At 41.5% G+C, this 27,152-nt stretch overlaps 7 protein-coding genes across 15 annotated transcripts in view; 2 read left to right on the forward strand and 5 right to left on the reverse strand.

Annotated features, from left to right (window-relative positions):
• The window catches only part of LOC108031446 (putative transcription factor capicua), a 45,362-nt gene extending 37,121 nt beyond the window's left edge, over nt 1–8,241 (forward strand). For 4 of the 9 annotated variants that reach the window (XM_044090870.2, XM_044090873.2, XM_044090872.2 and 1 more), the window contains 11 exons: nt 161–1,452; nt 1,513–1,729; nt 1,807–2,106; nt 3,902–4,053; nt 4,114–4,516; nt 4,581–4,905; nt 4,966–5,132; nt 5,198–5,290; nt 5,432–5,631; nt 5,695–5,890; nt 6,402–8,241. In XM_044090870.2, the coding sequence (XP_043946805.1) occupies nt 161–1,452; nt 1,513–1,729; nt 1,807–2,106; nt 3,902–4,053; nt 4,114–4,516; nt 4,581–4,905; nt 4,966–5,132; nt 5,198–5,290; nt 5,432–5,631; nt 5,695–5,890; nt 6,402–6,481 (3,425 nt within the window). In that variant the 3' untranslated portion in view covers nt 6,482–8,241. Of the gene's footprint in view, nt 1–160; nt 1,453–1,512; nt 1,730–1,806; nt 2,107–2,593; nt 4,054–4,113; nt 4,517–4,580; nt 4,906–4,965; nt 5,133–5,197; nt 5,291–5,431; nt 5,632–5,694; nt 5,891–6,374 lie in introns of all 9 variants that reach the window. The other 5 variants (XM_044090874.2, XM_017104879.3, XM_044090878.2 and 2 more) reach the window with 3 other exon arrangements.
• Nucleotides 8,242–9,902: 1,661 nt separating this feature from the next.
• On the reverse strand, nt 9,903–10,671 carry LOC108030968 (uncharacterized). The gene is made up of 2 exons (XM_017104168.3): nt 10,498–10,671; nt 9,903–10,435 (listed from the first exon to the last, which is right to left on the reverse strand). Exons 1-2 carry the CDS (start codon nt 10,669–10,671, stop codon nt 9,917–9,919), a joined length of 693 nt encoding a protein of 230 aa, XP_016959657.1. The 3' UTR covers nt 9,903–9,916.
• Nucleotides 10,672–12,080: 1,409 nt separating this feature from the next.
• On the reverse strand, nt 12,081–15,704 carry LOC108031125 (neuropeptide CCHamide-2). The gene is made up of 4 exons (XM_017104339.3): nt 15,452–15,704; nt 14,593–14,673; nt 12,530–12,777; nt 12,081–12,363 (listed from the first exon to the last, which is right to left on the reverse strand). The coding sequence occupies exons 2-4, from the start codon at nt 14,666–14,668 to the stop codon at nt 12,277–12,279; spliced, it is 411 nt and encodes a 136-aa protein (XP_016959828.1). The 5' UTR covers nt 14,669–14,673; nt 15,452–15,704; the 3' UTR covers nt 12,081–12,276.
• Nucleotides 15,705–19,984: 4,280 nt separating this feature from the next.
• LOC108030970 (cuticle protein 16.5-like) lies at nt 19,985–20,819 on the reverse strand. The gene is made up of 2 exons (XM_017104169.2): nt 20,787–20,819; nt 19,985–20,374 (listed from the first exon to the last, which is right to left on the reverse strand). Exons 1-2 carry the CDS (start codon nt 20,817–20,819, stop codon nt 19,985–19,987), a joined length of 423 nt encoding a protein of 140 aa, XP_016959658.1.
• Nucleotides 20,820–21,018: 199 nt separating this feature from the next.
• On the forward strand, nt 21,019–21,430 carry LOC108031311 (pupal cuticle protein C1B). The gene has a single exon (XM_017104556.3). The coding sequence runs from the start codon at nt 21,043–21,045 to the stop codon at nt 21,346–21,348; it is 306 nt and encodes a 101-aa protein (XP_016960045.1). The 5' UTR covers nt 21,019–21,042; the 3' UTR covers nt 21,349–21,430.
• A 467-nt stretch (nt 21,431–21,897) lies between these two features.
• Nucleotides 21,898–25,820, reverse strand: LOC108032180 (GILT-like protein 1). Its single transcript, XM_017106035.3, has 4 exons — nt 25,615–25,820; nt 23,211–23,345; nt 22,776–23,135; nt 21,898–22,348 (listed from the first exon to the last, which is right to left on the reverse strand). Exons 1-4 carry the CDS (start codon nt 25,684–25,686, stop codon nt 22,163–22,165), a joined length of 753 nt encoding a protein of 250 aa, XP_016961524.1. The 5' UTR covers nt 25,687–25,820; the 3' UTR covers nt 21,898–22,162.
• A 758-nt stretch (nt 25,821–26,578) lies between these two features.
• Nucleotides 26,579–27,098, reverse strand: LOC108031077 (dolichol-phosphate mannosyltransferase subunit 3). Its single transcript, XM_017104282.3, has 2 exons — nt 26,858–27,098; nt 26,579–26,791 (listed from the first exon to the last, which is right to left on the reverse strand). The coding sequence occupies exons 1-2, from the start codon at nt 27,005–27,007 to the stop codon at nt 26,657–26,659; spliced, it is 285 nt and encodes a 94-aa protein (XP_016959771.1). The 5' UTR covers nt 27,008–27,098; the 3' UTR covers nt 26,579–26,656.
• Between the last annotated feature and the right edge of the window lie 54 nt (nt 27,099–27,152).

The following is a 27,152-nucleotide window of genomic DNA, read 5'->3' on the forward strand; positions in this document are numbered from 1 at the left end:
TGCAACAACTAACTAGTTTTTTAACACGTATTTCTATTTATAAACGGATATCTTTATAAACATGAATTAAACCTTACCTTTTTTATTCCCTTACTGTCAATACTGTGTAACTATATTTATTATTTGCGAAACTTAATATCTACCCCATCGTTATTTACAGGCTACAACGCGCGCTGGTTCCACCTGCTGCCGCATATGACACCCATGAGCAAGGCGCCGCCAGCTCCGGCCACTCCGACCTTGACCACCTCATCCAGCAGTTACAACGTGGTAATGATGCAACAGCAGCAGCAGCAACTCCAGCAGCAGCATCCACAGCAACAACTGCACCAGCAGCAACAGTCGCCGCCGCAGATGCCGCTGAACCACAACAACAACCATCTGGTTGTGCCCGCTCCACTCTGCTCGCCGGGCAAGCCGCTCAACTGCTCCATGAACGATGCGAAGGCGGCGGCAGCAGCAGCAGCCGCAGTGGCCAACCTGAGGCAGCAGCAGCAGCCGGAGGAGGCGGACGACCAGCTGGACGATGATGTGTTCGAGGCCACCCCGCCTGGGTCAGGCAGCAACGGCAAGAAGCAAAACGTGCGCCTGCCCACCCACAACAGCAACATACGCAAGCTGGAGGAGTGCCATGATGCGAGCGATGGAGTAGCCGGTGCACCAGCCACCTCGGCTGCCAAGCGGCGCAGTCAATCGCTGAGTGCCCTGCAGCAACAACAGCAGCAACAGCAGGCAGGAGCAGCAGGAGCAGGAGCGGCTGGGCAGCCGAACAAGAAGATCCGGCGACCAATGAACGCCTTCATGATCTTTTCGAAGAAGCACCGCAAGATGGTGCACAAGAAGCATCCGAATCAGGACAATCGTACGGTCAGCAAGATCCTAGGCGAGTGGTGGTACGCCCTGAAGCCAGAGCAGAAGGCGCAGTACCATGAGTTGGCTAGCTCTGTGAAGGATGCGCACTTCAAGCTGCATCCGGATTGGAAGTGGTGCTCCAAGGATCGCCGCAAGTCGTCCACTTCGACGGCCACGCCGGGTGGAAAGGCGGGCGGAGCAGCCGAAGCGGGTGAAGCCAAGCAGCGCCTGGTCTCGGTGGATGGTTCCGATTCCCTGGAACACGACATGTGCCCCTCAACGCCAGGTGGAAGCGGCAGCTGTGGTGGCCAGGGCATATCCTCTGATCTGCAGGGCGACATCATACCGCTGACGATCGACAACTATAACAGCACCTGCGATGAGGCGCCAACTACGATCTCGACGAAGGCCAGCGGCAATGGCAACCTGATGAAGAATGAGCTTCCCTCCGACGAGGACGAGCAGATGCTGGTGGTGGAGGAGGAGCAGCCGCAGCAGCCCGTCAAGAAGCTCGATCTGCACTGCCGCGAGCGGGTGAACGACTCGGACATGGACGATGCACCCTTTGACTACCGCAAGCAGCAGCCAGAGGCGAATCAGGTGAATATAAAATACTTATAAAGCTGAACCCTCCATTTTCTAAACATCATTACCCTTAAGCGTTCGACGGAGGAGCACAGTACAGCCGGTGCCAATGGCCAGGCCATGAGCGCACCGCCGCTCAGCGGAGGAGAGCGCGAGATCACACTCAAACCGAAGGCCATCAAGGCCCACCCGGTTCTGGAGAGCAACATGCTGCCATACACCCAGATGTCCATTTACACGCAGTACACTAGTCCCAAGAATCCAATCGGTGTAACACCATTCCAACCCACAGGCGAGCAAACCCCCGCTTATTTCCACCAAGACATTCCATGCTAATCGAAGCACTCCCCATAAATTCTGATCCCTTAGGCGGCGCCTTCAAGTCGATGCCCATTAGCCCCAAGGGCAGCGGTGGCAAGCCGGAGGACGCTGCCTCCCTGCAGCCACATATCAAGCAGGAGGACATCAAGCAGGAGCCGCCGTCGCCGTACAAGCTGAACGGAGGCTCGGGATCCGCCGCCGGAGGGGGCGTGGTCAGTGCTCCGCCTCCGAGCAGCAGCAGCGTCGGTGCCATCTTCAACTTCAATGTGCCAACGGCGACGGCTTTGAGTCAGAAGCAGTTCCACTACCCCATGCACCATCCTCATCGCAGTCCCACGGATCTGAGAGGTGAGTAACATCCGCTTGGAAAATTAGGGATGGTCATGAATGAATTTGAAAATAGTCCCCTTTTATTTTGTATGATTGTATTTTTATTTCTATATAGCGTATTTCCTAATTTAAACCTTATTTAGTGTTAGCTACAACTGGCATTATTTCTACTATGATTTGTTGGCGCCATTTGAGTTTATTTACGTAGTGTTTTGACCTAAAGTTTTGTGCCAAAACCCGAATCGGCAGCAGAAAAATTGGAACCATCCCAGCACTTCCATCGATCGCCTCACTCCCGATCCCCACTTATCATTTATCATTCGCAAGATCACCTGCAAAGTTTTTCCAACGAAAGCTTTCTTCATGGCATAACATCTTCTCTCTGTTTCTTTCACTTTCTCTCTTTCACACACAATTAACAAACCTACCCACTATTGATCTTCCTTTGTCGCGCTGTCATTTTCCTCACCTCACCCATAACAAACAATCAATCAATCAATCGTAGAAGAAGAGCCGAGTGGGAAAGATAATCCGAAGGGGGCCAAGACGGGGGAGAACCAGGAAAAGGATACTGCGGTCTTGGATGATCAAGAGCCAGAGGAAGACGAGGATGAGGATGAAGACGATGAGGACGACGACGAAGATTACGAGGACGACGAGCAGTTCATGCAAGAGCTGGCTAGTGTAAATGCCAGTGCGGGCTTCGATGATATGGCGCCCTATGCGATGCCCAAGACTGTTATAACGCCCACACCCACGCCACCGCCTGTGGCCACCACCATTGTGACGCCCATCAAGCGCAAGCAGTTCACCATAGTGCGATCCCTGACGCCACTGCAACCTTCGATCTCCCCGCACCAGCAGCTGAAGCACCTGCACCAGCGTCGCGGGGAGACTCCGCCAACGGTCATCACTCGCGTGCCCACACCCACCATCAATCACTTCACCATCATACGAACGCAACCACATCCCCATGTCCATCCCCACAACACTCCGCCGCCGTTGTTTTTCAAGCAGAAGGTTCAGGGCTCACCAGTGATTGCCACGGTCACATCCACATCCGCATCATCATCCTCCTGCTCCAACCCAGCCAGTAAAGAAGCCCCTAATAAATTTTCCAATTTTCCTACACAACACCAACCAACAACCACAACAACAATAACATGCAATACTAACAATGCCACGCCAATCATACGAAAACTGCTGACTCTGCAAGAAGGAGGCGAACTGGGTGGCAGCCACAAGGGCACAGGACGAGCAGCAATCCTGTACGATGCCCTGGTTCTGGACACATTGCACGGCCAGGATGAAGAGGACGAGGAAGGAGCAGATGGGGATGGTGGCGAAAGGCAGGAAGAGCCAAAGGTGGCGGGCAAAGACCAGGTGGCCACATCCCAGCCTGCTACCATGTTGCTCATCACCGATGTCAATGCGTACAACCAGCAACACGTGACTGGCACGGCAGCAACACCCGTCTCCGGAGCCGCCACCCTTCGACCAGTGTCCTTTATCAGCATCAATGCCTGTAATAAGATCACCTTGCCGGCCAATGCCCGCATCCTGACGGCTGCAACGGCCACATCCACGTCTGCCGGGGCAACAGTCACCAGTCAGGCAACTGGTGCGACTCTTACCGTGCTGACAAAGGCGACTGCGGCTGCAACAAATCATAGTAGTAGTAATGCCAACGAGCTAACCATCACAGCAGCCAGCTCTGCTGCTCCTGTGGCCACCAGTGGCTCCAGCATTGTCATGATAAACTCGACCACAACTCAACCCTCTTCATCCACCAATTCCACCTCTTGTTCCGCAGCTGCCCACCAGGCGTGTGTGCCATCGTCGCCGGCGGGCATGGGATTGGGCCATGCGGCCAGCATTGCCACGCCGCCCGCCTCAGCGCCCGCCCAGATCATGGGCGGAGGACCATCGCAGGGCCAGAAGATGTTCTTTGCCATGAGCAATCCGGTAAGAGAAATCAAACTTGCTGTGTAATGCCTTTTAATATCTGATTGAATGCCTTTGCAGTACCCTTTGCTGCCGCGCTCCCACCAACCGGGTACTCCCAGCCTGGAGCACCTGCAGCTAGACGCATTTCCACCAGGAAGTTACATTTTCAAGAATCACAACGGTCTGTCTTCATTGCCTCCTCCAGTGAGTGCCCAGCCCACGATGCTGCTGCATGGATATACGCCAAGCCACAGTGCCGAGCCGCCGGCTAGTTCGCCCTCATACAAATCAATGCCCTCCACACCCAAGTCGGCCACATATCTGATGAGTGCGCCACCAGAGCGAGGCATGGAGGCATGTTCATCAGCAGCAGCTAGTGGCGGCGATGAGAGCGACATGGATGCCGATGGCCAGCAGTTTATTCTGGCTCCCACGCCAGCCCAATTGGGACGAGCGCCACTTCAGCGGCGCAAGAATCTATGTAAGTGTTCAGCCCAACTTCAGCCGGTGAACATATTTTACAATCAAATAATTATTTCCCGTAGCCCAAACCAAGTCGGAGAGCAATGTGTCCTTTGGAGCCAATCTGGGGGCCAGCAACGGACAGCACATTAGCCGCAAGCTGCACTCGCCCACAATGATGGAGGGATCGTCGCCGATCATAGGCCATGTGAACAGCAGCAGCCTCAGTTCAGCCCTGCCCACGCCCACGTCCTCGACAACAACGCCAAACAGCGATGAGCAACTGCCTCTGACGCCGACCACCAGCAGCAGCAACAGCAACCTCAATCAGCAGCCCAAGTCGCCGATGAAGGCAGCTCCAGGATCAGCGGCAGCGGCCCTCAAAAAGAAGAACGATGAGATGAACAAGTAAGAGGAGAAAAAGTACCTGTTTATGAAACTATTGTACTAACCTTTTTGAATCTACAGCAGTGTGCTCAAGCAGGTGGACTTTGAGAAGAAGTACAAGGCCCTGCCGCAGTTTCAGCCGGAGGATTGCCAGTCGCCCAGTGCCATTGCAGTGCCCTCTTCGCCGCGAGTTTATGGCACGAACTACCGCAAGAAGAACACGGCTCCGCCGCCAGTTCAGAAACTAAGTGAGTTTTTAATCCATAACCCACTTAGAGACTATTAAAGCTATTAATTTCCTTGAATTGTGCAGTGTGCGATGACGATTCCATTGACGAACCAGCTTCGGCTCCACCCACAACCACCCAGCGTTTCTTCGGTCCAGACTTCACCAACGAGTTAAAGGGTGAGTCTACTTGCAATATATATATATATAATATATATTTTCCAAAATTTGAATCTGAGTAAAAAGCTTCAAAGGACTAGGCACGTTTTAGAGGGCTTTTGAATTTATACATTTACCTTTATTTTCAAATACCTAATGAAGACGAACGCCTTGCAGAACTGGAGTGCTCTGACCAAGCGGGCCGCTCGCCCAGGACGCCAAAGACACCGCTGCAGAGCGCTCGCTCGGATGCCAGCGAGAAGGGGCACCGCAAGGTGCTGGAGACGCGTCGCCACCTGGTCATGCAGCTGTTTGCCGAGCACGGTAACTTCCCCACTGCCCAGGCCACCATTGCCTTTCAGGTGAGTTGTCCTCAGAATTTTTAATTTGCCCATTAAAGTAATTATGCCAAACTCAACAAACAGACCAAGCACATCGATGTCTTTCCGCGCAAGCAAGATCTGCAGCTGAAGATACGAGAGGTGCGCCAGAAGCTACTGGGCCAGGCATCCTGCACTCCGCACTCGGCGGGTCCCAACACGCCGTCCGACTCCAACTCGTCGTCGACCACTTTGAGTGCCAGTAGCACCGGCTTGAATGTACAGGCCACCAATGCGACAGGTAATTAGCAGAGTTCCTATATAATATTAAATATAAAATGCATCTTCATGTGACATAATAGGTACAATGAATTATAATAAAATATATTTTAAAAGAATCCTTAAAAGTAACCTATTTGATAACAAATCTAAAATACGTTTAATATAGATTCCCTATATGATATTAAATGTAAAAACAATTTTAAAAAGGATATTTAAATAATATTAAATGTAAAACACATTTTATAAAGTATATTTATATGATATCATATGAAAAATAAATTATAAAGATTCGATTGTCTAAAACTCATTAATTCTATTGGTATTCTTATTTGTAAAGTACATTTTATTAATTCAGCTTAATATAGAAATTTTAACATTTATACGAGTAGTTTTTCTTTTTAAATTTTATATTTTGTTAATCTTTTTTTTCAACCTGCAATATTTTGTTATTATTTGAGTTTAATTTTAATTTCATTTTCATCCCTAACGAAAACATTGTACAGATGTTTTTCAATATTACTGAACGACAGGTGGACACCAACAACAGCACTCCGAGCAGCAGCCCCAGCCCGCCGCCAAAGCCACGGAATCTGATGCCAAGTACAAGTAAGGAGGAGTGGACAAGGATGAGGACGTGGAGTTTGGCGGGTGCAGGACTACAGGACAACACAACAGATTGTTTGCTGCAAGTGACAACATTACTTAAGGATAGTAAACGAATCGACAGAAACAATTGCAGCAACGCACACTCACAAAATGGAAGGGAGATACAAAAACCAGCTCACACTTAGCTACAGCTCATGCATGAGATGCATGGTTAACTAGTTTTTATTACTAACTGCAAATAGCGAGAGAATTACACAGAGAAAATAGAAAAAATTACAAATTTTTAATTACAATAGGCATACAAAATATGTACAAGCAAGGTAATTTGTGAGTAGAGAGGAGGAACTGATTACGAATGAATTTATTAAGCAGCTTAATAAATCAGGAGCAACCAACACAGAGGAGGTAGGAATTTTGATGAAAATTTGAACTTTTGAAGCACATATGAAGTACATACATAGAAAACGTAAAAAGAATACATAATGGAAACATTGTATAACCCCGCGTAAAGGCTTAGGTTTTAATTTACAGGAGCAACTGCAACTAACAAATTGGAAGAGCTAAGAAAAAACTACGGAAATAGATGTTAAGCCTTAACTTAAATTGCACATTAATTTTGAAGTGTATTAAGCACAAGCAAAGAATTGTATAAATCGAACAGTAAGAAACTTGAAATGAACGCTGTAGTTGTATTGTATATTTAGTCATAAAATTTTTAACGAGAACAAACCCCCAAGAAACACCCACATTAACACCCACTCGCACACATCTAAATGCTTTTAAACTGTTTGCTTTTGTTCTCAAAGCTTATGCGAACACAAACCTTTTTAAATTGTATGTACATTTCCTTGAATTGGCTTTTTACACTGTTGTCTAATTGAATTATAATTTATATATATATTTTTATTATTATTTTAGTATAGCCTGTTTTTAAATTGTACACACACCGAAAAATAAACTTCAAAAAGAAAATGATCGACAATTTATTACAGAATGAAAGAAAACAAAAAGAGAGAGAATGAGAGAACTAACTGTCTTCCACTGTTGCTGCAATATACTATTTAACATTGTTTACCATTTCGGTTGAAATAAATTTAGTTTTAATTATTGTTTTAAGTATGTGACTGCATTTTATTCGTATGCAAAATTCTGTTCTTTGTAAATTGTTACATTTTTAATGTTGTCGCTGACTTATGTGTTTAATTATGCTTTCTAATCTTAAGTATTTTTCAAGTTTTTCTTCCGCCAAGGTCAGTCACAGTTTTAAGATATCTTTCATGTGTTTTGCCCGCAGAAGCAACAGTTGCAAAAACAATTAAACAAAACTTACACATATAAAATAGTGGAAAAAAATTATAGTAACCATATTCACACTACAGTTACCACTATCTTTTAAAATACGCAACAATGAAAATCATAAAATAAAATATGTGAATTAAATTGAAAACCGCTTCCATTTAGTTCCATTTTCTGGACGCTGCAATTATAGAAATTAACCAGAACAATACAATAAAAATTAACAAATTTGTAACATTTTAAATGAACTCACGTAGTCTTTTATTATTTTATTAGTTTCGTGTTTAATAATATTTTAGTTAGATTCTGTACGATGATAAGTTTTAATTACCTATTAGTTATTTGTATTAATTAGAGAACAAACGAAATTTTATATGATAAAAAGCGATGAGCGTAAAATGTAGCGTGTTAATGTTAAAGAATACAAATACAAATAAAAACAAAAATAAAACCAAGTTTATAAGTGAATTCGAACCATTGTGTGAACTTAATCCTAGTAGAAGGCACACAGCAGGTTGCTTTTATTTGACCAACTCCTCCCGAACTCCTCCCCCTAGCAAGCAAACTTGTGCCAATGACAAAGCTTAACCAACAATATTACAATATCGAACCCTCAATGAAGCTAAGTAAACAAATGTTTGTCAATTAGGTCAAGCGAAGACGAAACACAAACCTTTTGACCTGTACCAAGTTCGAAAACCCATACAAAACAAATAACTGATACAACAAAGAACATTTTTGGCAACCAACATTTCGGACTATGAAAATTAAGCACAGAAAATGTAAAACTGGCAGGAAATGCTAAAGCAGCTTTTGGCAAATACGAGATTGAGAACAAAAAGGAAACAACTCAGTCAGCAAACACTCAACAAAAATGGCGTTTCGGATACAAAATTCTAAAATTCAGGTACTACAAAGAAAGAAAACCAAAAAATACAGATAGTGTTGTATAATGTTAAAAACGATTTTTGAACAAAGTAAAAGTAACAGATGAACTATTTAGCTATTTATACAAGCGAGGCAAGTGCGCAAACTTTGCGAGTACGTGTAAAATTTATAAGGTGCTTTTATAACAAAATATTTGGTAGAGAAGCGAAGGGCCTGCTCCCCACATGAATAAGTGAAAATATACATCTATTTTTCTCGAAGGGCATCCACTGTATTTTAAAATGCTTTTAAATGGAGATTGGGGGAGATTTAGGCACGAGACCCCGGAAAGGGTTCAAAACTCTTGTAATTCAGTTGTGAGCGATTCGCACATTTTGACGATAAAGGGCGAGTGTGTTTTGTATAGTTTTTAATCGAGGAGGGCATTTTAAATCGTAGCTGAACCCTCCTCACAGTATAGAGCTAAATTTATACCTACATTCATCTGATTGATGACATCTCTAGTGGCAATCGAGGTTACACACTGTTGTTTGCGTTTTGGTTAGTTAATTGTTAAATAAGCGGAAAGCAAAATAACATTCTTGAGTCAATGATTGATGGCACAATTCTGAGGTTACCATGCGACATTTGAGTTTGTAGTGAAATTTCCCGAGTATTATTTGCAATTGACTTTTGAAGGCTTTGTAAAATATTAACGAAAGATTATATATATATATATATATATACATACAACTTATTTGTGAAGTTAACTAATAAGCCAGTTATTGTGAAACGTATTTTGTAAGCCACGGAACACTTAAGACAAATTATGAATATTAAAATACAATATACAAATACGAAAATATACAGGATAGCTTAAACCAAAACAAGTACAGAATATTTAAATACGGAAACGTGCAAATCTTATTCACGTCTGAGACAGGGGCTTTCGGAAGAGAGTACTTAATTAGTAGGATCCATCTGAGGAGGTGGCAGTGCGTAGCCCTTGACCTCGAAGACAAACCATTACCAAACAATCCACATACACAAACACTTGGAACACTCACACATATATATGTTTAATAAATATATACGATGATAAATTTATTGAATAAAAGAAAAATATACATTCATAACTATTGGAACTTTGCATATTTATTATTTAACCAGAGCTATGAGTCAGTCCACTTCTTAAAAATAACTTGATGCTGGTGATCTAATGAGAAGTATAAATAATTTTCTGAGATTAACGAAGTTGTTCGAGGAGGACAACGTTTCAAACAGTTTCCGCCACTTCCACTGGCACCTCCTTAAGGATGCTTCTCGCCGAGGACAGTACACTGATGTCGGCGCAGTTTACAAAGGTTTCCTGGTCACCGCAGCCCATGGCCCCGGATCCATCTTCACACACTCCCCAATTGTTTCCCGCCGTGTAGGTCCAGCGCAGAACGCAGTGGATGCAGTTGAGATCGGTGGGGAGTTTCACGGTCACTGGGATGTCGCCTGTGGTTGAGTTGATGTTGTACTTCTGGCCGCCATCGGTGAAGTTCAGGGGATACTGGTTGAAGCAGTTTTCCGACTCGCTGCCGTTTTCATCCAAGTTGCAGATGTGGAACCGAAAATAGCCCAGGTGATTTGCCGTAATCCTAACACTAATGTCTGCCTCCGTCACTCCGGCGTAGCTTTTCACGATCACTCCACTGCCATATTTTCCGCCCAGCTCGTTGGGGCGCGGCTGCTCCAAGCTCCAATCATCTCCACAAAGTCCACAGTTGCCACCGTTTTGGGTTTGTTTCTAACGGATCAAAAGCCTCGTAAAGTAGGATCGTTAGGGTAATTTTCCTCGGTCAATCTTACCCATAAACCACCGCAATATAAGGCGTTATCATCGTAATTTGTGGGCGCCGTCGAATCGTAGCGCCATCGTGAAGACCTCCCGGCCGGATTCAACATCATGCCATGGCCCTCCGATTCGCTGATCGAGCAGAAAATGCCCAAGCCTATGGTAAGGATCACCCCGAAGAACTGCATTTCTCTTTCACTTTCGCTTTCTTTTTGGTCCCTGAAGACCTGGCCGCGGGCTTATATAGTTTCATATTCCGAATCCTTATCAGTTGCCGGGCAGTTTGTTTTTGATTTTTCGGCAAATAACCGTGAATGTTTCTAATCGCTTAGCAATCTTCATTTTGTTTATGGTTATTGGTAGTTAGAATTTGGGAGAATTCGTAGTATCTGACCTGGGAATTGGCAATAACACCTATGACACATTGTATACCCCAAGTATTTTTTATTGGACTATTGCTGTTTAACCCACCAATGCCAAGTTGATAAGGGTTCGACGCTTTCTAAATATTTTACGTTCACGCCTAATTTGTTAACCAAGGTTAAAGTGTCTCAAGTACCCATTACAGTGTCATTCATTTCCATTATATTATCCCAACTGTGAACGCCACAGGCTTCGGAGATTTGTGGGCGTAAGTATAAGGGAGTTTTTGTTGATGGGTTTTTTAAATCCTTTTTGCATAGTTTTTTTGTTGTTTTTGACAAAGATATTGTAAACATATTTTTGAGGATTCTTGCGCGTATCTTTGCAAGGTTCATTGGAAGGATCATTGCAAGGCTTATTCACTGCGGTAAAACTCCTGAATGAAGGATTATACCTCAAGGGTTTAAAAACCCCTACTTTTAAACCGTTCATTGAGTGCATTATATATGTTTTGGATTTTGTGAAATTAGTTTTGTTTGATTCTGGTCAAGAAATTTAAGGCGAGGAGCTGACAGCCATCAAACGCCCCTTTTTAAAATGGGCCTCGACTCAGCCGAAAAATTTAATTTAATTACAAATAAAATAACATTATGTAAAACATACAATAGAAAGGTGATTTTCATATTCTTAAGTGCGCTAATGTGCTCCTTAAAAAAGCAAGGTAATATGTTTAAAAAAATGTTATGATATCTCTCATCTGTAAAATAAAACCAAAATTCGCAAAATTACACAGCTACAAAAAGCAATCATACATAATCATACATTTTCTGCTTCTATAGCACATTATTTAATTTATTTAAACAAGCATCTCTTTATAAATAAAACTGTTGGGAACAATTTGTTTGCGTTGGGCTGCCATCCTTTAAATGTACACCTACAATGTTTAGTATACACAGCTTACAAAGTTTTCCTTTAAATTTTATCTTGGAGCTATATATATTCTTTATTTAAAGTAAAATTACAACTACATATAGTCTTTCGCTTTCCTCGTAAATAAAAATAGTTAAAATATATGTATTTTATATATAAACATTGAAACACGCTGTCTTTGCCGTTTGCTTCGATTTATTCATCGCCTTCTGCTCCTTTTTTTTTGACACTGAAATCCTTACCAGCCCCTAAAAATTTCAGTTGGTTTTTCTCAAGTTTGATGCTTATGCAATTAGCACGAAAATTGACTGCTCGGTATGTGTAGACATTTATCAAACATTTTATACAAGTTGCGAAAGTAATTAACATTCATAAGTAATTCATGTGTTCTTGTTGCTGTTGCTGTTGATGCTGCTGTTGTTGTTGCTCTCGTTCTTGAGGTTAGTTCTAGTTGTTGTTTTCGCTGTTGTGGATATGTGAGGTTTGATGTTTTCCACGTCTTAGTTCAATGCGTTGATCTCGGCGGAATTGGCCAAGGGATAATCCAGTTCACCCAGTCGAGCGGCCGGTCGTCGTGGTCGGTTGAACTGAAGGGAAAAATCAACGCTATTAATATTCAGAACTGCAGTAATAAATTCAAATTAAATATATAAATTTAATTTCGACTATAATTATAATTTAGATGTGCATAAAATATTTTCTACACTACATTAAGTACTTAAAGTATATGATACATGTTGACACAGCACTTACCCATGATCTCATGATTTTGTAGAGCACCTGGCGGGCGGGATAGTCATTAAAGTCGCCCTCGGGCGGCACCGCAACCTGTTCATTCGGCGCCATCATGGGCAGCAGGCCGTTTGGACGCACATAGTCCTGTTCCTGGCCCCCGGAGGCTGTCTCGCCCATGCCCACTCCCGTGCCCGACCCGGATCCGGGGCTCAGGGAACGCTTGCCATGACCACCGTAGCAAACATGACCGAAGGCCTGGCATCCCTCTGCAAGAAGATTGAAAAATTAATAAGTCAAGCAGGGCTTCCTCAAGTTTAATACTCTTATAAGGATATTAACAAAATAATTATTTATTATAAAAAATATGTATAACTAAAACCAACATTAATTTTAATTAGTTTGTTTCCCTTTAAATAATTAAATGAGTTAAAAATTTATTTTCTATAATTCCAATTTCTAAAAAAAAAGTATATTTATCATAATGGTACCATTTTATTATATATATATTTTATATATTTATTTTTCGTAAATGTTTTTCTGTGGGCCTATTTTATTGCCCATCTTTGATAATCTGCTACTAGCCTTAAAAAGGCTTAAAATGGGAAATAGCACTGTCCTGGAAGCTAATCGATATTGCGTGTGCATTTCGGAACGCACCCACATCCACCCTCAATATTTTTCCCATTACTGGCAGATAGACTCCTCATGTGGATTTCTTTACTGCCAAAAATCTTTAATCGCCCGCTCAAAGCTCCAGAGAGACATCCGCCGATAACCATTTGACCCCATGACGGTTCAGTTTCATTTTGTTTGCCCGCCTGGCTGTGTGTGAACAAACTTTTGACTTTCTGCTGTTTTTGAATTTCCGCCCACACAGGCAAACATAAATTTTCCTGTTGCACACTTGGGAGTTGTCCTTGACACACGCAGGGAGGTGGGAACCTTGCGGCAGGACCTCGCCAAGCTGATGAGTTTCTGTAAGCAACTCATGTAACCTTTATAATTTTATTAATATACAACACCATATACTTTTAATAATATCGGTTTTGTTACTACCCAATTATATTGAAATTTGTATAAGCATTAAATATTAAAATTAATTTTCACAAAAAGTGAATATTAAATAAATATTTGCATATTAAAATCCGCTCTCTGCCTGCTTTTTTACATTTATTTGGATTCTCTGACTTCCTTGTTTGCCCGCCCTTCAATATTGCCCAAGAAATCGCTTGGGGAGCTCTAAATAAGTTAGGCTGCCAACATCTTAAATGCCGTTTCAAAGGCAATCAAATCAACAACTTTTGGCAATAGAGCAAATGGGAAATTAGATGGGTTTTGGAGGGAAGCGGACGACTTGAAGGCCTCACTCGCCGAGTCACTTCACATTCACTATTAATAATTGCAAGGAAACTGTTGTCGCACATGGCTCGTGTGTCTGAGACAGTTGCAACTTGCTTGGGAAATGGAAACTGCTTCCCATTTTCTCATTTTCACAGCCCCCTGTTACGACGCCCTTGTTGTTGCCATTAAACGTTCCCACAGCTGGAAAAACAAAACGTCCCTTTGTTTGCGTTGCATTAAACTGCAACAGTTGATGCTGTCTCGACGGGCGGATATCAAGCTACCCCTTCGACCCATTTACGACTTTGTTTTTCACGCTTCAACATAATGAATATTTCATGGGAAGTTCACCTGCAAATTTGCAAAATGAGGACTTTAAGGAAAGACACCAGCAAAAACAAGTACTGCTAAAAAGCTGCTAGTGTATTTAAAAAAATATAGCTTATTTAAAGTTAGTTCGCAATCTTAAAACCCTTTTACCTTGGTTAGAGTATCCAAGAAGTCATGTGTTTTTATGAAGTTTATACCGAAAACTGCATAAGAAGGATATTATTGTTTTATAAAGAGACTGGTTAATATTTCTTATCATTTTCAACATTCATTATATTGAAGAAATATAAAACGTAGCCCAAAAGTCCCCATACAAACCAAAATATTTATTACAACAACTTATCAGAAGATTCGTAGTTCCATGACTAAAAAAAAGGTTTGCACTAGTACATTTCTTCAGGTGTACTCACTTTTCGCTTGGCTCTGTTGCGCGGCCAGGACCACGGTGCAGATGACGACCAGCAGCAAGGAAATGGTGGATTTCATGATACCTGCAAGAAAGGAGCGGAGACAAGGGATGAGCACCTGTTGAAGTCTGCGTCTGGCTTTCTGGCAATGACATGGTGGCTTTCTCCCCCGAGGGAACCTCTGCACTAATTAGGAAACCCGAACACAGCGCGGCGAGCGAGTTGAAATCGATTCCGAAGCCAGGAGGCCACATGCAGCTAGGACCTAATCCTGGGCCGCAAAAACTTTTGAACTTTGATTTACGTAACGCCCACACAACACACAAAGACAATTAGCCCGGGTGTAGGTATGTGACTTGGGGCTAAAAGGTGGAAGTTCCGCAAACATTTGTTTATTACGTGCTTCGAATTTGCTATGTGTCTATCATCTGGCGGACAGCTTTCCCAAGAACATTCATAGATGAAAGATAAGTCATTTGATTGGCTAGGATTTGCATGAATACGGGTATCCTTTAAGTTCCCATTTCTGTGTGGGCCCAAAAGCCAAATTAAACCGATTAAAATTTGGCAACAGCTGACGCTCTCTCATCACATCAATCATACGCCATGTGTTCGTAATTAAGTACGTTTAAAAATAACGAACGTGGTTGCTTGCAACATTAAGAAACATTGCTTAGTATTGCTTAAAATTGGAATTCGGAATATTTATAGACACATTTTAATTGAAATAGTAATATTAGGAGAAGTAACAGCTGATGATGGCAACACCCATCCATCACACGCCGTGTGAGCCTAATATACTTTATTATTGAAAACCGAACCTGGTCGCGTGTCGCCCTTAACTGCGGCTTGAATAACTCACCTTAATCAGACTGATTAGCTGATCTGGGCTTTGTGCAATTTATATGGCAGTTTTCTTTGTTTTTCGCCCGTTACAGGGACTATCAGTTTTGATTTTAATTAATTTTTTTTGAGCTAGGTGGTCACTATATAATCACAGATATGGTTGGGGCGGATGTTTTTGCCAATTCTCGTTCAATATGGCAATGGCACCCGGCGAATCCCTGAGCGCGACTTCACATTTTCAAGCTCTCGCCAGCGACTGAGGCCGATCTACAGAGTCGCCGGCTCTATATGCCACATCGGAATCTCGACCCGCTGATAAACGGCGATCTTGCCCGTAATCTCCCATCAATCCGTGTCACGCGTACTTACGCCCACACTTTTCCATTTCCCATTTCCCCACGCCCCGCGCCCCCCGCATCTCAGCTCCCTGGACTATTTTCAGTCACTGGTCGGGCTAAATTTACGAGCGGCCGATAAGTGAAAATTAATATGTAGAGCGCCACTGGCTGGCCAATAAAAATCAACACAATAAGTGCAGGCGGCCCACGCAGTGCGAAAACAATAACAGCACTCTCATTACACGAAAAAAATACATAATTATTGTTTACCGAGGCGCAGGGCCGTGCCAACACTCGACCCTTGGGCTTATCAATTTTCCCAGCTAGTTAGTTGTGATAATAAGGCCTTAACGAGCTGTTGCTGCCACAACTCTGTCACTAATACCCGTCCCGAGGATCGTAAATCGCGAGCTGCGAAAACTTTCCACAGGTACTGGTGTTCCCTCTAATATTCTGTAACACTCAGAGAACTAAACTGAAAACTAAAAGTATATTTTAAATATTATAATCATCTGTTTTACAAATTTGAAATAAACGATATTTTTAAAAAATTACCAATTGCTTGAGGGGTTTTAAGGTAAAAGGTAAATGTAATGTCTGTGAACCATTTTAAATTGTTGTTCGTCTATCAGTTAATTTTTTTTTAATTTTGAAATTCGTTTTTTTATAAAAATGTTATAATATTTTTTGGTACCCTAGCTAATGCAAAGTTCGCAGTCTCCCGCTCGATCGGTTTCCGTGTGAAATTCTCTAATCACTGGCTGATAGTCCGCGCAAAGACAAAACAAACAGCTGCGAACCAGGTCAGCCAATGCAAGCGTGCCTTTGCCACAAATCGTTTCGAATCGGATCAGATCAGATTGTTCTCACCGCGATAAGCGGGCTCAGAGCAATCGGCACTAGATTGAGTTTAATAAGTCAAGTGGAAGGGCAGGGGAAGCCGGGAAAATCAAATTAAAGCCAGGTCAAGAGTTTGAGCTGTTTTCCGCGGCTTGCCAAAGGCGGCAGCCAAGTTGAAAGTTGAAAGCAGTCGTCTTGTGGAAAGTTAAGTTTGTGGTATGTTGAACGTTGGATGGGCTACTTTAAAATTGAAATTGTTTTATGAATATTAAAATAATATATTTACTTCCGAGTTTAATATTTAACTTTATTTAAGGTAAAAAAAAAATAATAATTTGTTCATGGGTTTCTGTAATTAAAAAAAAAACTTTTTATAACTGTCATTAAACCTAACATTTCCTTAAACTCTTTATGACTTTTAAATTAAAAAAAAAATGTTGTTCCCAATGGGTATTATATTTTAACCTCAAATGCCAATGCTCGTTTAGGGAAGGGTAAACGCTTCATTCGAGTTAAAAGTTGCAAAGTTCTGAACAGCAACAAGTTGTCGGAAAATGTTCAACTTTCTGAGTTTCTCCACTTAGGATAATGCATGATTTATACAGCTGCCTTGAATTTGAATATCTTTTTTACGTATACTTGCAGTTTCTTCTTTGGCAGGGCGTCTAGCCAGAAGCATTTAAGTGGGAGCTATTAAATATAAATCAAAGCGGGTAAGAAAGGAAGAAGCCCCTGAAGGTACTGAAGGTACGGAAATCGGCAGAATTATGCCCCTAAAATCTAATTTTTTTCAATTAGTTCAGACAAATAAAGAAAATGAGCAAAGTCAGAACTGTCCTGCGGGGCATTCGGAAAATAGTTGACCAAGGCAAGAGGCTAACAATAAAAGTAAACAAATGTAAACGAGATGGAACGGTTATATTAAATGGAATTATAATAAGTCCCTTTTCTAGAATAATATAAATGGGGTCTTGAATTTATGGAGTAATAATTGAGAGTTTTAATAATTCTTATAAAATTTAGCTAGTCAGACAATCCATAAATACTTATTAGTCCTTCGTTATGGGTACATCTGTTTTATGTAATACGAAATATAAATTTATTTCAAAGTATTTATTTATTAACCTCCAAATGTTATTATAACCATACTTCTAGGACGGATAATTATCCTTTGATGGAACAAATGCAAATGTTAATCAACATTTAAGCCACAAGAACTTTGAAAAAGAGTTAAAATTCTTAGAAGACCTCCGAATGAAATTTCAAATTAGTCCTTTTTCAGTGGTGCTTTGTTTGTTTCTTAGACTTCCGCACAAACTGTAGGCACTTTTTGGCCAACTCGGGCGGCACTTACTTGCGCTTGACTGGTGGGCTGCTGTCCTAAACGAATGTCCTTGTCTTTCGTCCTGGTCCTCGTCCTCGTCCTTGCCAGATGGATTCGCTGGGCTGCCGCTGCTGCTGCTGTTCGATTGCAAGCCGGAGTTCTTTTGGGCTGCCAAAGGAAAGGCGGCCAGCTTTATAGCTGCAACATTGGCTCCTGGTCGTGTACGTGTGTGGGTGTCGGTGTGCGAGTGTGGGTGAGTGTGCCAGAGTGTGTGTGAGCCAAGAGTCATCTGCCAATCAGGGGCAAGCGAAGAGCCGAGCGGCACCCGAAGCTCGTTTGCCCAGAAGTATGCAGCGATTTTTTTGGTTGTTCGAAAATTCACTTTATGCGTGGGCGCAAAGAGTCGGGCAGTGAAAGTGGGTAAGGACGCCACGGGGGCGGAAGGTCGCTTCGGGGTACGTCAAATTAGCAGCGCGCTCAGATTTATTTGCTCGACATCGCCGAAGCCAGCGGATATGAATGAATATGAGTTCCCATCATTGGCAGTCACGAGTGCCTGCTGACGTAGTTGCCAAAATGGCCATTTGGACCCAGTGCACTCCTTACCCTCTTGAGCCTCCGACACCCCCGTAGCACCCTTTTAACCTCCACCTCTCAGCTGCCCACAATCCGCTCAGAACTTAATTAGGCCTAAATCCAATTGACAAAGTCCCCAAGCGAAGGATTTACAGATTCCCTTTGAGCTGGCCATGCATTTTAATTTTATTTATATTGGTTGTCTCTTACCCAAGAAACTGTGAACATATATTTGTGGACTTAATTGGAAAGAGTTAGTTTTAAAATCTAGTATTTAAAAGCATGCCTGTTTTGTTACTGTTCCCAAAAATTGCATCAAGTTATCCATCATTAGTATATGTTATCCACATATTTTTCATTATAAATTGTTAAATGAAGCCATCTTTTTAACCCTTTACAACAATTTTCACTTTTAAAAGGTAATTTTATTATTTTTAAACCCTTTTTTGTGTGGATAATCACCATTTGACAATTCATAAAAGTAAACGTAATTTTCCGATTGATCTGTTTTTTTCCTATAACCAAGCTTTTAATTAATAAATTATTTTTTGTATTTTATTTTTTTTAATTATTTTATTATTTATTAATATTAATGAGAATTAAAACGAGATTAGGTTTATAGAAAGATTCACACAAAAATCCCCTGGTTCAGCATTTAATATATTGATTTCCTAATATCAGTAGCTGCTGATTTCAGATGCAGTCAGAAATTCGAAGTTTTCCCCTGGGTCATCAAATCGTGCTCGCACATCAGCAGGGCGAGCCAATAGATTCGCCAACGACTTGTTTACAACAATTGCCGCCTCCACCTCCGCTCCATGTCCATCTGGTGTAATCTGCCCGCTTGAATGCGATTTAGCTACTGTTTAGCCTGTTGCTACAGTGAATGTCCCCTATCTCGCCCATCTCCCCCGCAGCTTATCGCCGTGCACCAAAAACAAATTAGCCGATAAGCAGCTGACGGTGCTCGAACGCCCGGCGATCAAAATATTTGACAACAAACACTGGCGCAGAGGTCTTACGGTCGATGAATTGCCCAACGACGATGATTACTTGTCATCAGGAAAGGCCGGTCTTTATCAGCGAGCATCATCAATGGGACCCGCTTTTGAGCCAGATCTATAAGCCAAGAGGGTAAGGAGAATATATAAGGTTATAGATCAACATAGGTAAACAAATAGCTCAAGATGAGTATAATAAATTCATTGTATGGATACATGGATACAAATGGTATAGTGCAAAGCGATCAAAAGTTTTACTATACCTCTCTAGTTAATCTAAAATTTGATTTGTGGTTTTAAAAACCATCTATTTAACTACCACAATAAATGTTTTAAATTATTTAATAAATAGCTAATTCCTCCCAGATAAAACATTTTTATTATTTAGTTTTATATTTTATACGAATTGTATTGGTAACATTGTACCGAATCGTTTAAAATAGTCATTGAGTATCGCTGGCAGATCCTGTTTACTTCTTCTTCAGGAAGGAGCTGACGACGGCCGGAGCGGCGTAGGTGGTGATGGGGGCGGCGAAGGCGGGGCCAGCGGCGTAGGTGGTCACCGGAGCGGTGTAGGCCAAGGGAGCCTTGTAGGCGGTGTAGGCAGGGGCGACGGCGGAGTAGGTGGCGTAGCCAGGAGCGGCATAGGTGGTCACTGGGGCGGCGTAGGCCACGGGAGCGGCGGCGGAGTAGGTGGCGGCGTAGGCCGGAGCCGCGGCATAAGTGGCCACGGGGGATGCGATAAAACCAGCCTGGGCGGCGGCGATGCAGAGGGCCAAGCAGATGAGGAACTTCAAGTTGGATTGGTTGTTTGGGTTGGTTGTCTGGTGAGTGACTGATGCTGTTGGCCTTTCCGACCACTATTTTATAGGCAAACTTGTCTTCAAACACAAAATAATAAGAACACAATTGTCAATGAAACCCCTTTTTTGCTGACTAACGTTCACTGAATGTTTGCCGTTTATTACCAGGGGACGCGTTTCAAATGGTTTCAATCATAGGTTCGTAATGGTAGTTTTTACGATTTTTTATAAGTTTTCTTAGTCATAAATTAATGTTTGCATAGGTATTTGTTCATCAATTAAGCATCAGCAAAGACTAAAATCCTTTTTTTTGGAATTGAATTATATCTTTAAATACTTCTAATTAAGATAATGGTTGCAGTTAGCAACAAGGAGTTTCGATTTTGATTATATAATTATTTTTTATGGCGATCTACATTGGAATATCAATAACATTTGATTAATACATTTTTAAATATTTGGGACCAACATATAATGTCCAAAGCAGATAAGTAGTTGTCATCTACTCAAGAGTAATCCATTGGACACGCCGAGGTGCGGCTTCCGCGTTCAACAAACATTACGCGAAAAAATCTCGAAGCGGACGCAATTGTGTTCTAATTAGGGTACTCAGATACGAAAACCCGTTTGGTATATTCGCGAAAACTGTCCTATAAAATGGTTCCACATTTTGGGCAACAGCATCAGTCACTCACCAGACAACCAACCCAAGCCACCAATCCAACATGAAGTTCCTCATCTGCTTGGCCCTCTGCATCGCCGCCGCCCAGGCTGGTTTCATCGCATCCCCCGTGGCCACATACGCCGCCACCTACTCCGCCGCCGCTCCCGTGGCCTACGCCGCTCCAGTGACCACCTATGCCGCTCCTGGCTACTCCACCTATTCCGCCGTCGCCCCTGCCTACACCGCCTACAAGGCTCCCTTGGCCTACACCGCTCCGGTGACCACCTACGCCGCTGGCCCCGCCTTCGCCGCCCCCATCACCTACTCCGCCCCAGCCGTCGTCAGCTCCTTCCTGAAGAAGAAGTAATAAGGACTTCTTTGCTGCACATTTTGATTTACTCAAGCTATTAAATAGACAAAACCAAAATAATAAAGTTATAATACTCAAATCGATTTTGCACTGATGTTACTTTACGTCTTATACTTAAAAAGGATTTTAGAAATTGTAAGGCTCATTTTATTTATTTCTGTAACAAAATGAATTTATTTATAAATTTGTTTTTTTTTTTGTAACAATACGATTTTTTTTACAACTAGGTAATTTTTGAATTTGTATAAAAAATCGGTATTTATTCTAATTTGTCATATTTATTTTAAATACTTTTTTGAGTGTATGATGTGTATAAGTGATCTAACCAATTATTTTTGATAGAAAATCGCTTTGGAGCCCAATAGTTTAGCATGCTTTTTGGCGGTACCGTATTTATCAGGTCTATATATTGTCTATATCGTTGTTCTAGACGATTGATAATAGAGGTTATAATTTTTACCTTTGCTATCCTAGAACTAAACTATATTATGAACTCTAAACTTAGTAGTTTAAACTATTGAAAAATAAATAAACAAATGCCAGTGGTTACATGTTTCACTACATTTTTATTAAATTGTTACATTAAATCAGCTCTTGCAAAACTAATTTGATTTCTGATACACATATCGAGCTGGACAATTGGACGGCTTGGGTTTCAGTTGGCCTAAAAACAAACCAACAAAAATCGAGAGTAAGGCATAGAATTTAAAGTGGAGATTGAGATTCCCGAATTTGCCAGAGGTCTGAGCTGAGTTGGAAGAGTTTGGTGTTGGAAAAGCCAGAGACAGTTGAGGATAGAGCCCAGCCTAGCCTAGCAGAGGAGGCGGAGAAACCAAAGACCCAGCAGGGAGCTAAGGACGGCGCTTACGCTGGCCAGGGAAGGGGTGGAGGCTCCGTTGTGCGCGTTGCAGATGCGGGGCTGCGGGGCGGACACGTATTGGCAGATGGTGCCCACGAAGTTCACCTGGGCGCGCTCGTTGACCTTCTTGTCGAATTGCTGAAAAGGGAGAATGAATAAATTTTAAATAATTTGTTATAAAAAATAGGTATCTTTTTTTTAAATAGCTATTACCTAATATAACAAAAATGGAAGCCGGCAAAAATATACAAATTCTGTTTTATATAAATTAAAAAATTCATATCTAATTTTTATTTTAAAACAAATATAGAAATCAACCTTTTTACGCATTTTTTTAAATAAAATATATATACTCTTTATTGGAAAAAAAATCTATTACGATATTTCGATCCCTTTAAAAAATTGTTTGGATTTTAATAACTTTAAATGTATCTAAAGCTCAGATACTTTCATTGCTTTAATCCCGAATTAAGTATTATTTAAAATTATATTTCTTAGGAACTTTAAATATATTTAAAAAGTAGATACTTCTTATTTTTTTATTCCCCAAAGATGGTTTACTGACCTCATTGAAGTAGATGGTGGGCACGCTGGTCAGGGGCTCCTTGAGGCGCTTGGTGGTCTCGCCGGCCTTCTTGAGGAGCACGCTGCCCTCGGTGGAGTTGGCGCAGGTCTTGATGTTCTCCCAGTTGTTGATGTGGTTCTCCGTGGCACAGCGCTGGCCGGGGTAGACGTTGTCCGGGAAGTTCTTGCCGGCCTTCATCAGGCAGTTGATGAAGTCGATGGTGAGGGACTCGCGGGTGAACTCCACCTGGTAGGAGTTGGCCTGGATGTGTTCGATGGCGCAGGCATGCACCTTGTTGCCATAGCACTCGTTCGGGCCGTGGTGGCAGGTGAACGTCACCTCGGCGCCCTGGGTTACGAACTGAGGAGCAGAAGGGAAGAGAACCATGCAAATGAGCCATTGTCCTGCCGGAAAACGGGGCTAGGGGCCACTCACCTCGGACTTTCCGAACGGCACGAAGGTGAGTTCCACCACATCGCGCAGCTCTCCCTTGACTGCCGGGTACACCTGCTCCGTGATGAACTTGGCACTGTCCGGACACAGGGACTCGTAGTAGATGGAAATGGGCACCTGTAAAATAAAGTTTAGAGTATGGTATATTAAGAAAAAATATATGTTTTGTAATGTCTCAAGAAATAACAATTATAGAACTACATACTTCGAATTTACTTTAATCAACCTCTGTTATTGGCCTTGTTATATTTTATTAACACCAGAAAATATATAAATATTAAAAAATACAACATTTTTAAAACTTTTCAATTTAATATGTTTAAACTGCACATTTGTTTTTCTCTGTGGCATGATTCACTTCCGATTGGGGTGCATTTACGAATTTGCATTTTGAGAGTGCAGCCAAGCTGAGGCATGCAAATCACATGCGGCTGAATGGACAGGGTCCGAAAAAGTCCAGTCTTTGTTTATCAATTGGGGACAATTGCCATATGCTTTAATCAACAAGCCAAAATATTGCTGAGCTTGAACCGGCTTGCATATAAATGTTATAGATAAGGAAAATAATAATATTTAGGAATTGATTTAATCATGGGGGTATTCAAGTCTAGATTCAATAGATAATACTTTAAGGAAAACAACACAAATATGAATTTATGTTATATTATTTTTCATTTATATTCCTAATCGAAATGTTACTATTTTGGTTTCAATTAATTTCAAACAAACTTCAAACAAAATACTATACAGAATTTTATGGCATAGAAATGTAAATTCTTCACCCAAATTTGTAATTGTAATTTATCATTCCTCACATGACGCAAATGTTTACTTATATGAGCTTGGACTTGTGTTTTTCTATCATGTATACTCCCCCAATTAAAAACAAATATGTATAAGTATAATACAACATTTTCCAGGCAGACAAACATTTAATTTTATCATTGATCAATCGATAAATTTATAGTGTTTTTAGTATACCTCTATTCCTTACATCATTAAATTCCTAAATTTCAAAGTTACGTGCTTGTAATATAAATGAGCATATATAAGTGTAAGTACAAACAGTTGGCATTCATTTAAAGTAATTTAAGTTGATTATTTCACCCCAAATTAATGCTCTGTATAGATAAAGCTGAACAAATTGAGGGGATCGCAGCAGAAAAAGTACATTATAGTTTTTTACGACTGAATAAAGCTCAAATGCTTGAACAATGCCAACGAAAAATTATATTCATCACGAATGTGTATACACAATTTCGAAGTGTCGAGGGAGTTGAAGTTATATAAAAACTAATGACACATCGTCGAAAGAACCCACCGTTCTTCTCGATCTAAACAACAACAGAAGCGGACAGGGCTATACATACACAAGTAGAGATGTTTGTACCATATATGCACAGTAAAAAACTTGAGATTATCTTTGGGACGTTTTAAAAAATTTATGATCTATTTTTTAGTTTTGGGCACTTTTGTACTAATTCTATAACAGGGATTGGCTAAAACATTGTCATAAATAGTTTAAAAAGCATGATATCTAAGTAAGTACTTAAGGGTCTATAAGGTATATTTATTAAATATTTGACTAAAAATATACAAATTGAACATATTCCTTTAAATACAAGTTATATAACGTCATTTAATGTTATAGTTTGGATTACAACAAGATTATCTGAGATATAATAAAGTTTTGGATAGTTTTCTAAGAACTTTCGAGTTTATAAGGGATTTATATATAAATATTTGAGTAAAAATGTAAAAATTGAAAATATTCCTTTAAATACAAGAAATACAACGCCATTTAATGTTATAGTTTGAATTAGAAAATGATTATCTGATATATAATAAAGTTTTGGATAGTATTACTTAAGTATAGTCTGTTGTAATATATTTCAACCTGTTCTGGAGATATTGAGCACTGATCAAAAATGTGTTCCGTGTAGAACTGAAGTTGCAGTCGGGCTGCCGGCTAACTGCACACCGGTTCCCTCTATGAGAAATCGAAACTGGTCCCAGAACCGGTTCTCGAGAGCAAGTGAAAATAACAACAGAGCAACAGGGCGCCCAGTGGCTATTTACGATGTTAATTATGCTCTGCGCTTTTCCACGGCGGCATTTTCCGAGCCGCCTGCCGGCACAGTTCGTTAAACTCGAAATGCCACTTGTTGCTGCCACGAAAAGGGTGCAGCTCTTCTATGGGTTTATTTTTCGAATGCCCGCCACTACCACCAATATTGGTTTTCCAGCTAAATCACGTCTTCACCTAGATGGGTATTTTGGTGCCCCTGACACGCTTGGCTGTTGTGTAACGACTAATGTTTGGCTACTAGTTTTCGCTAGTTTTCGCTAGTCTGTTTTTGGGTTTTTTCCTGAGCAGGAAACTCACCTTGGCAGCACTGTAGGCAGAGGCAACCAGGCAGCTCATCAGGAGGCACACGGCGGCGAGTTTGTGACTCATCTTCTGGCTTCTTGTTGTTCTGGGAACCCTTGGAAATATAGTCACTTTATATGGGTGTTTCTCTGACCACGTAACGAGCTGCAGTCGTGTTGTAAGCGGTTCGGTGGCTGAGCGCGAACTGTTGTTTGGTGCAGAGAGCTTGGCGCTGTAGAGCCGGACCCCGGTTCCACAGCCCCGGCGCACTTCCAGACTGGAACGAGAGAAAGAGTTAGTCAGACCTGCCGCGCCTGCATAATTTGGGCTTGGCTTCGTTGGTATGCGTGTAACGTCAATGTTCCAGTGGCTCGATCGGGAGTTATTCCAGTCGGAGAGGAAGTTTAAGCTTGGGCGAGAGCGAAGTGAGAGACGGTTGATGATGGTTTCTGAGAGTTGATGGTTTCTTAGCCAAGTCGAAGTTTCAATACTCTTGAAGATTTGAGTAATTGGAAATTTAAAACTGTTAAAATTCTTATTTGAATTTAACTCTTGGACTCATTTTAAAAATTAATAAATTAGGCATTTGACTTAAATTTGAAAGAAACTTAAAGTTTACTACACAATATAAATAAACATTAAGACATTTAAGAATGTTTTTAAGCCAAAGAATTCGTTTTTAAACAAATAAAAAATATATGAAATTAGACAAAGCGGTTTTGACTTTTATGTTAGGCCTGGTACTCATTTTATCCGCTTGTCATTAATAAATACAAACTGAGCAGTAGGATTTTATAGGACAAATTTAAAAATATATACCGGAGCTTTAACTTGCTAAATAAACCTTTTACGAATTAAGGCATTTTATTCTCGACAATTTCCTTAACCCTTAGTAACAAACCTCAATACAAGGTTTTTTCAGCTTCCTGTGGGAAATCAATGCCCAGAAGCCGACGCCCGTAGAAAAAGTGGTCTGGAGTACATTTGCTTGAGTTTTTATAAATAATGGAATTACAGATTAACATGCACAGGTCCTGGGAGCTTGCGATCACGCTCCCTAATCACGAAACCGAAATCCCTTGGCGATCAAGTCCTTGCGAGCCTCCAGAATTTCGTCCTGAAGCTCCTTGGCGGCCTCGGGGCAGTCGTTAAAAGTGAGCGTTCTGTACAGAACAGTCCAAACGGAATAGATCTGCGGGTAGAAAATTACCATAGTTAGTCATGGGTGTTATCTGCAGCAATTTTTATAGGAACTTACGCCGAAAATCACGAGGAGTACCAGAGGCAGGAGCTGAATATGCAGGAGGTACTTGCTGGTAAGTTGCGTGTGCACTGCTCCCAAGACAATCGAAAGGTAGGGCACCGCAAAGAGGGAGGCGTAGAACAGCCAGCGCTGCAGATTTGTCATATTTTATTAATTTCAGTGATAAACAAAACTAAAGCCAAAATAAACACGTAAACGCAGGAGTGTGACCGCGGAGCTATCGATAAGATATACCGCCCGGCAATGGGAAATATACCATTTTGTTTTTTAAAAATATACCATATATTAT

The sequence above is a fragment of the Drosophila biarmipes genome, chromosome 3R (genome assembly GCF_025231255.1).
Source record: "Drosophila biarmipes strain raj3 chromosome 3R, RU_DBia_V1.1, whole genome shotgun sequence".
Taxonomy (NCBI): Eukaryota; Metazoa; Arthropoda; class Insecta; order Diptera; family Drosophilidae; genus Drosophila; species Drosophila biarmipes.

Coding starts and splice junctions, on each gene's coding strand:
- LOC108030968 (XM_017104168.3), bottom strand. CDS start 10,671: ATGCAGTTCTTCGGGGTGATCCTTACCATAGGCTTGGGCATTTTCTGC. Junction 10,436..10,497: donor TATATTGCGGTGGTTTATGG/GTAAGATTGACC, acceptor TTGATCCGTTAG/AAACAAACCCAAAACGGTGG.
- LOC108031125 (XM_017104339.3), bottom strand. CDS start 14,668: ATGAAATCCACCATTTCCTTGCTGCTGGTCGTCATCTGCACCGTGGTC. Junction 12,778..14,592: donor GCAACAGAGCCAAGCGAAAA/GTGAGTACACCT, acceptor ATCTTCTTGCAG/AGGGATGCCAGGCCTTCGGT. Junction 12,364..12,529: donor ACAAAATCATGAGATCATGG/GTAAGTGCTGTG, acceptor TTTTCCCTTCAG/TTCAACCGACCACGACGACC.
- LOC108030970 (XM_017104169.2), bottom strand. CDS start 20,819: ATGACAACTACTTATCTGCTTTGGACATTATAT. Junction 20,375..20,786: donor ATCTGCTTTGGACATTATAT/GTTGGTCCCAAA, acceptor CCTATAAAATAG/TGGTCGGAAAGGCCAACAGC.
- LOC108031311 (XM_017104556.3), top strand. CDS start 21,043: ATGAAGTTCCTCATCTGCTTGGCCCTCTGCATCGCCGCCGCCCAGGCT.
- LOC108032180 (XM_017106035.3), bottom strand. CDS start 25,686: ATGAGTCACAAACTCGCCGCCGTGTGCCTCCTGATGAGCTGCCTGGTT. Junction 23,346..25,614: donor CTGCCTACAGTGCTGCCAAG/GTGAGTTTCCTG, acceptor TTTATTTTACAG/GTGCCCATTTCCATCTACTA. Junction 22,349..22,775: donor CCACCATCTACTTCAATGAG/GTCAGTAAACCA, acceptor CTCCCTTTTCAG/CAATTCGACAAGAAGGTCAA.
- LOC108031077 (XM_017104282.3), bottom strand. CDS start 27,007: ATGACAAATCTGCAGCGCTGGCTGTTCTACGCCTCCCTCTTTGCGGTG. Junction 26,792..26,857: donor TACTCCTCGTGATTTTCGGC/GTAAGTTCCTAT, acceptor TTCTACCCGCAG/ATCTATTCCGTTTGGACTGT.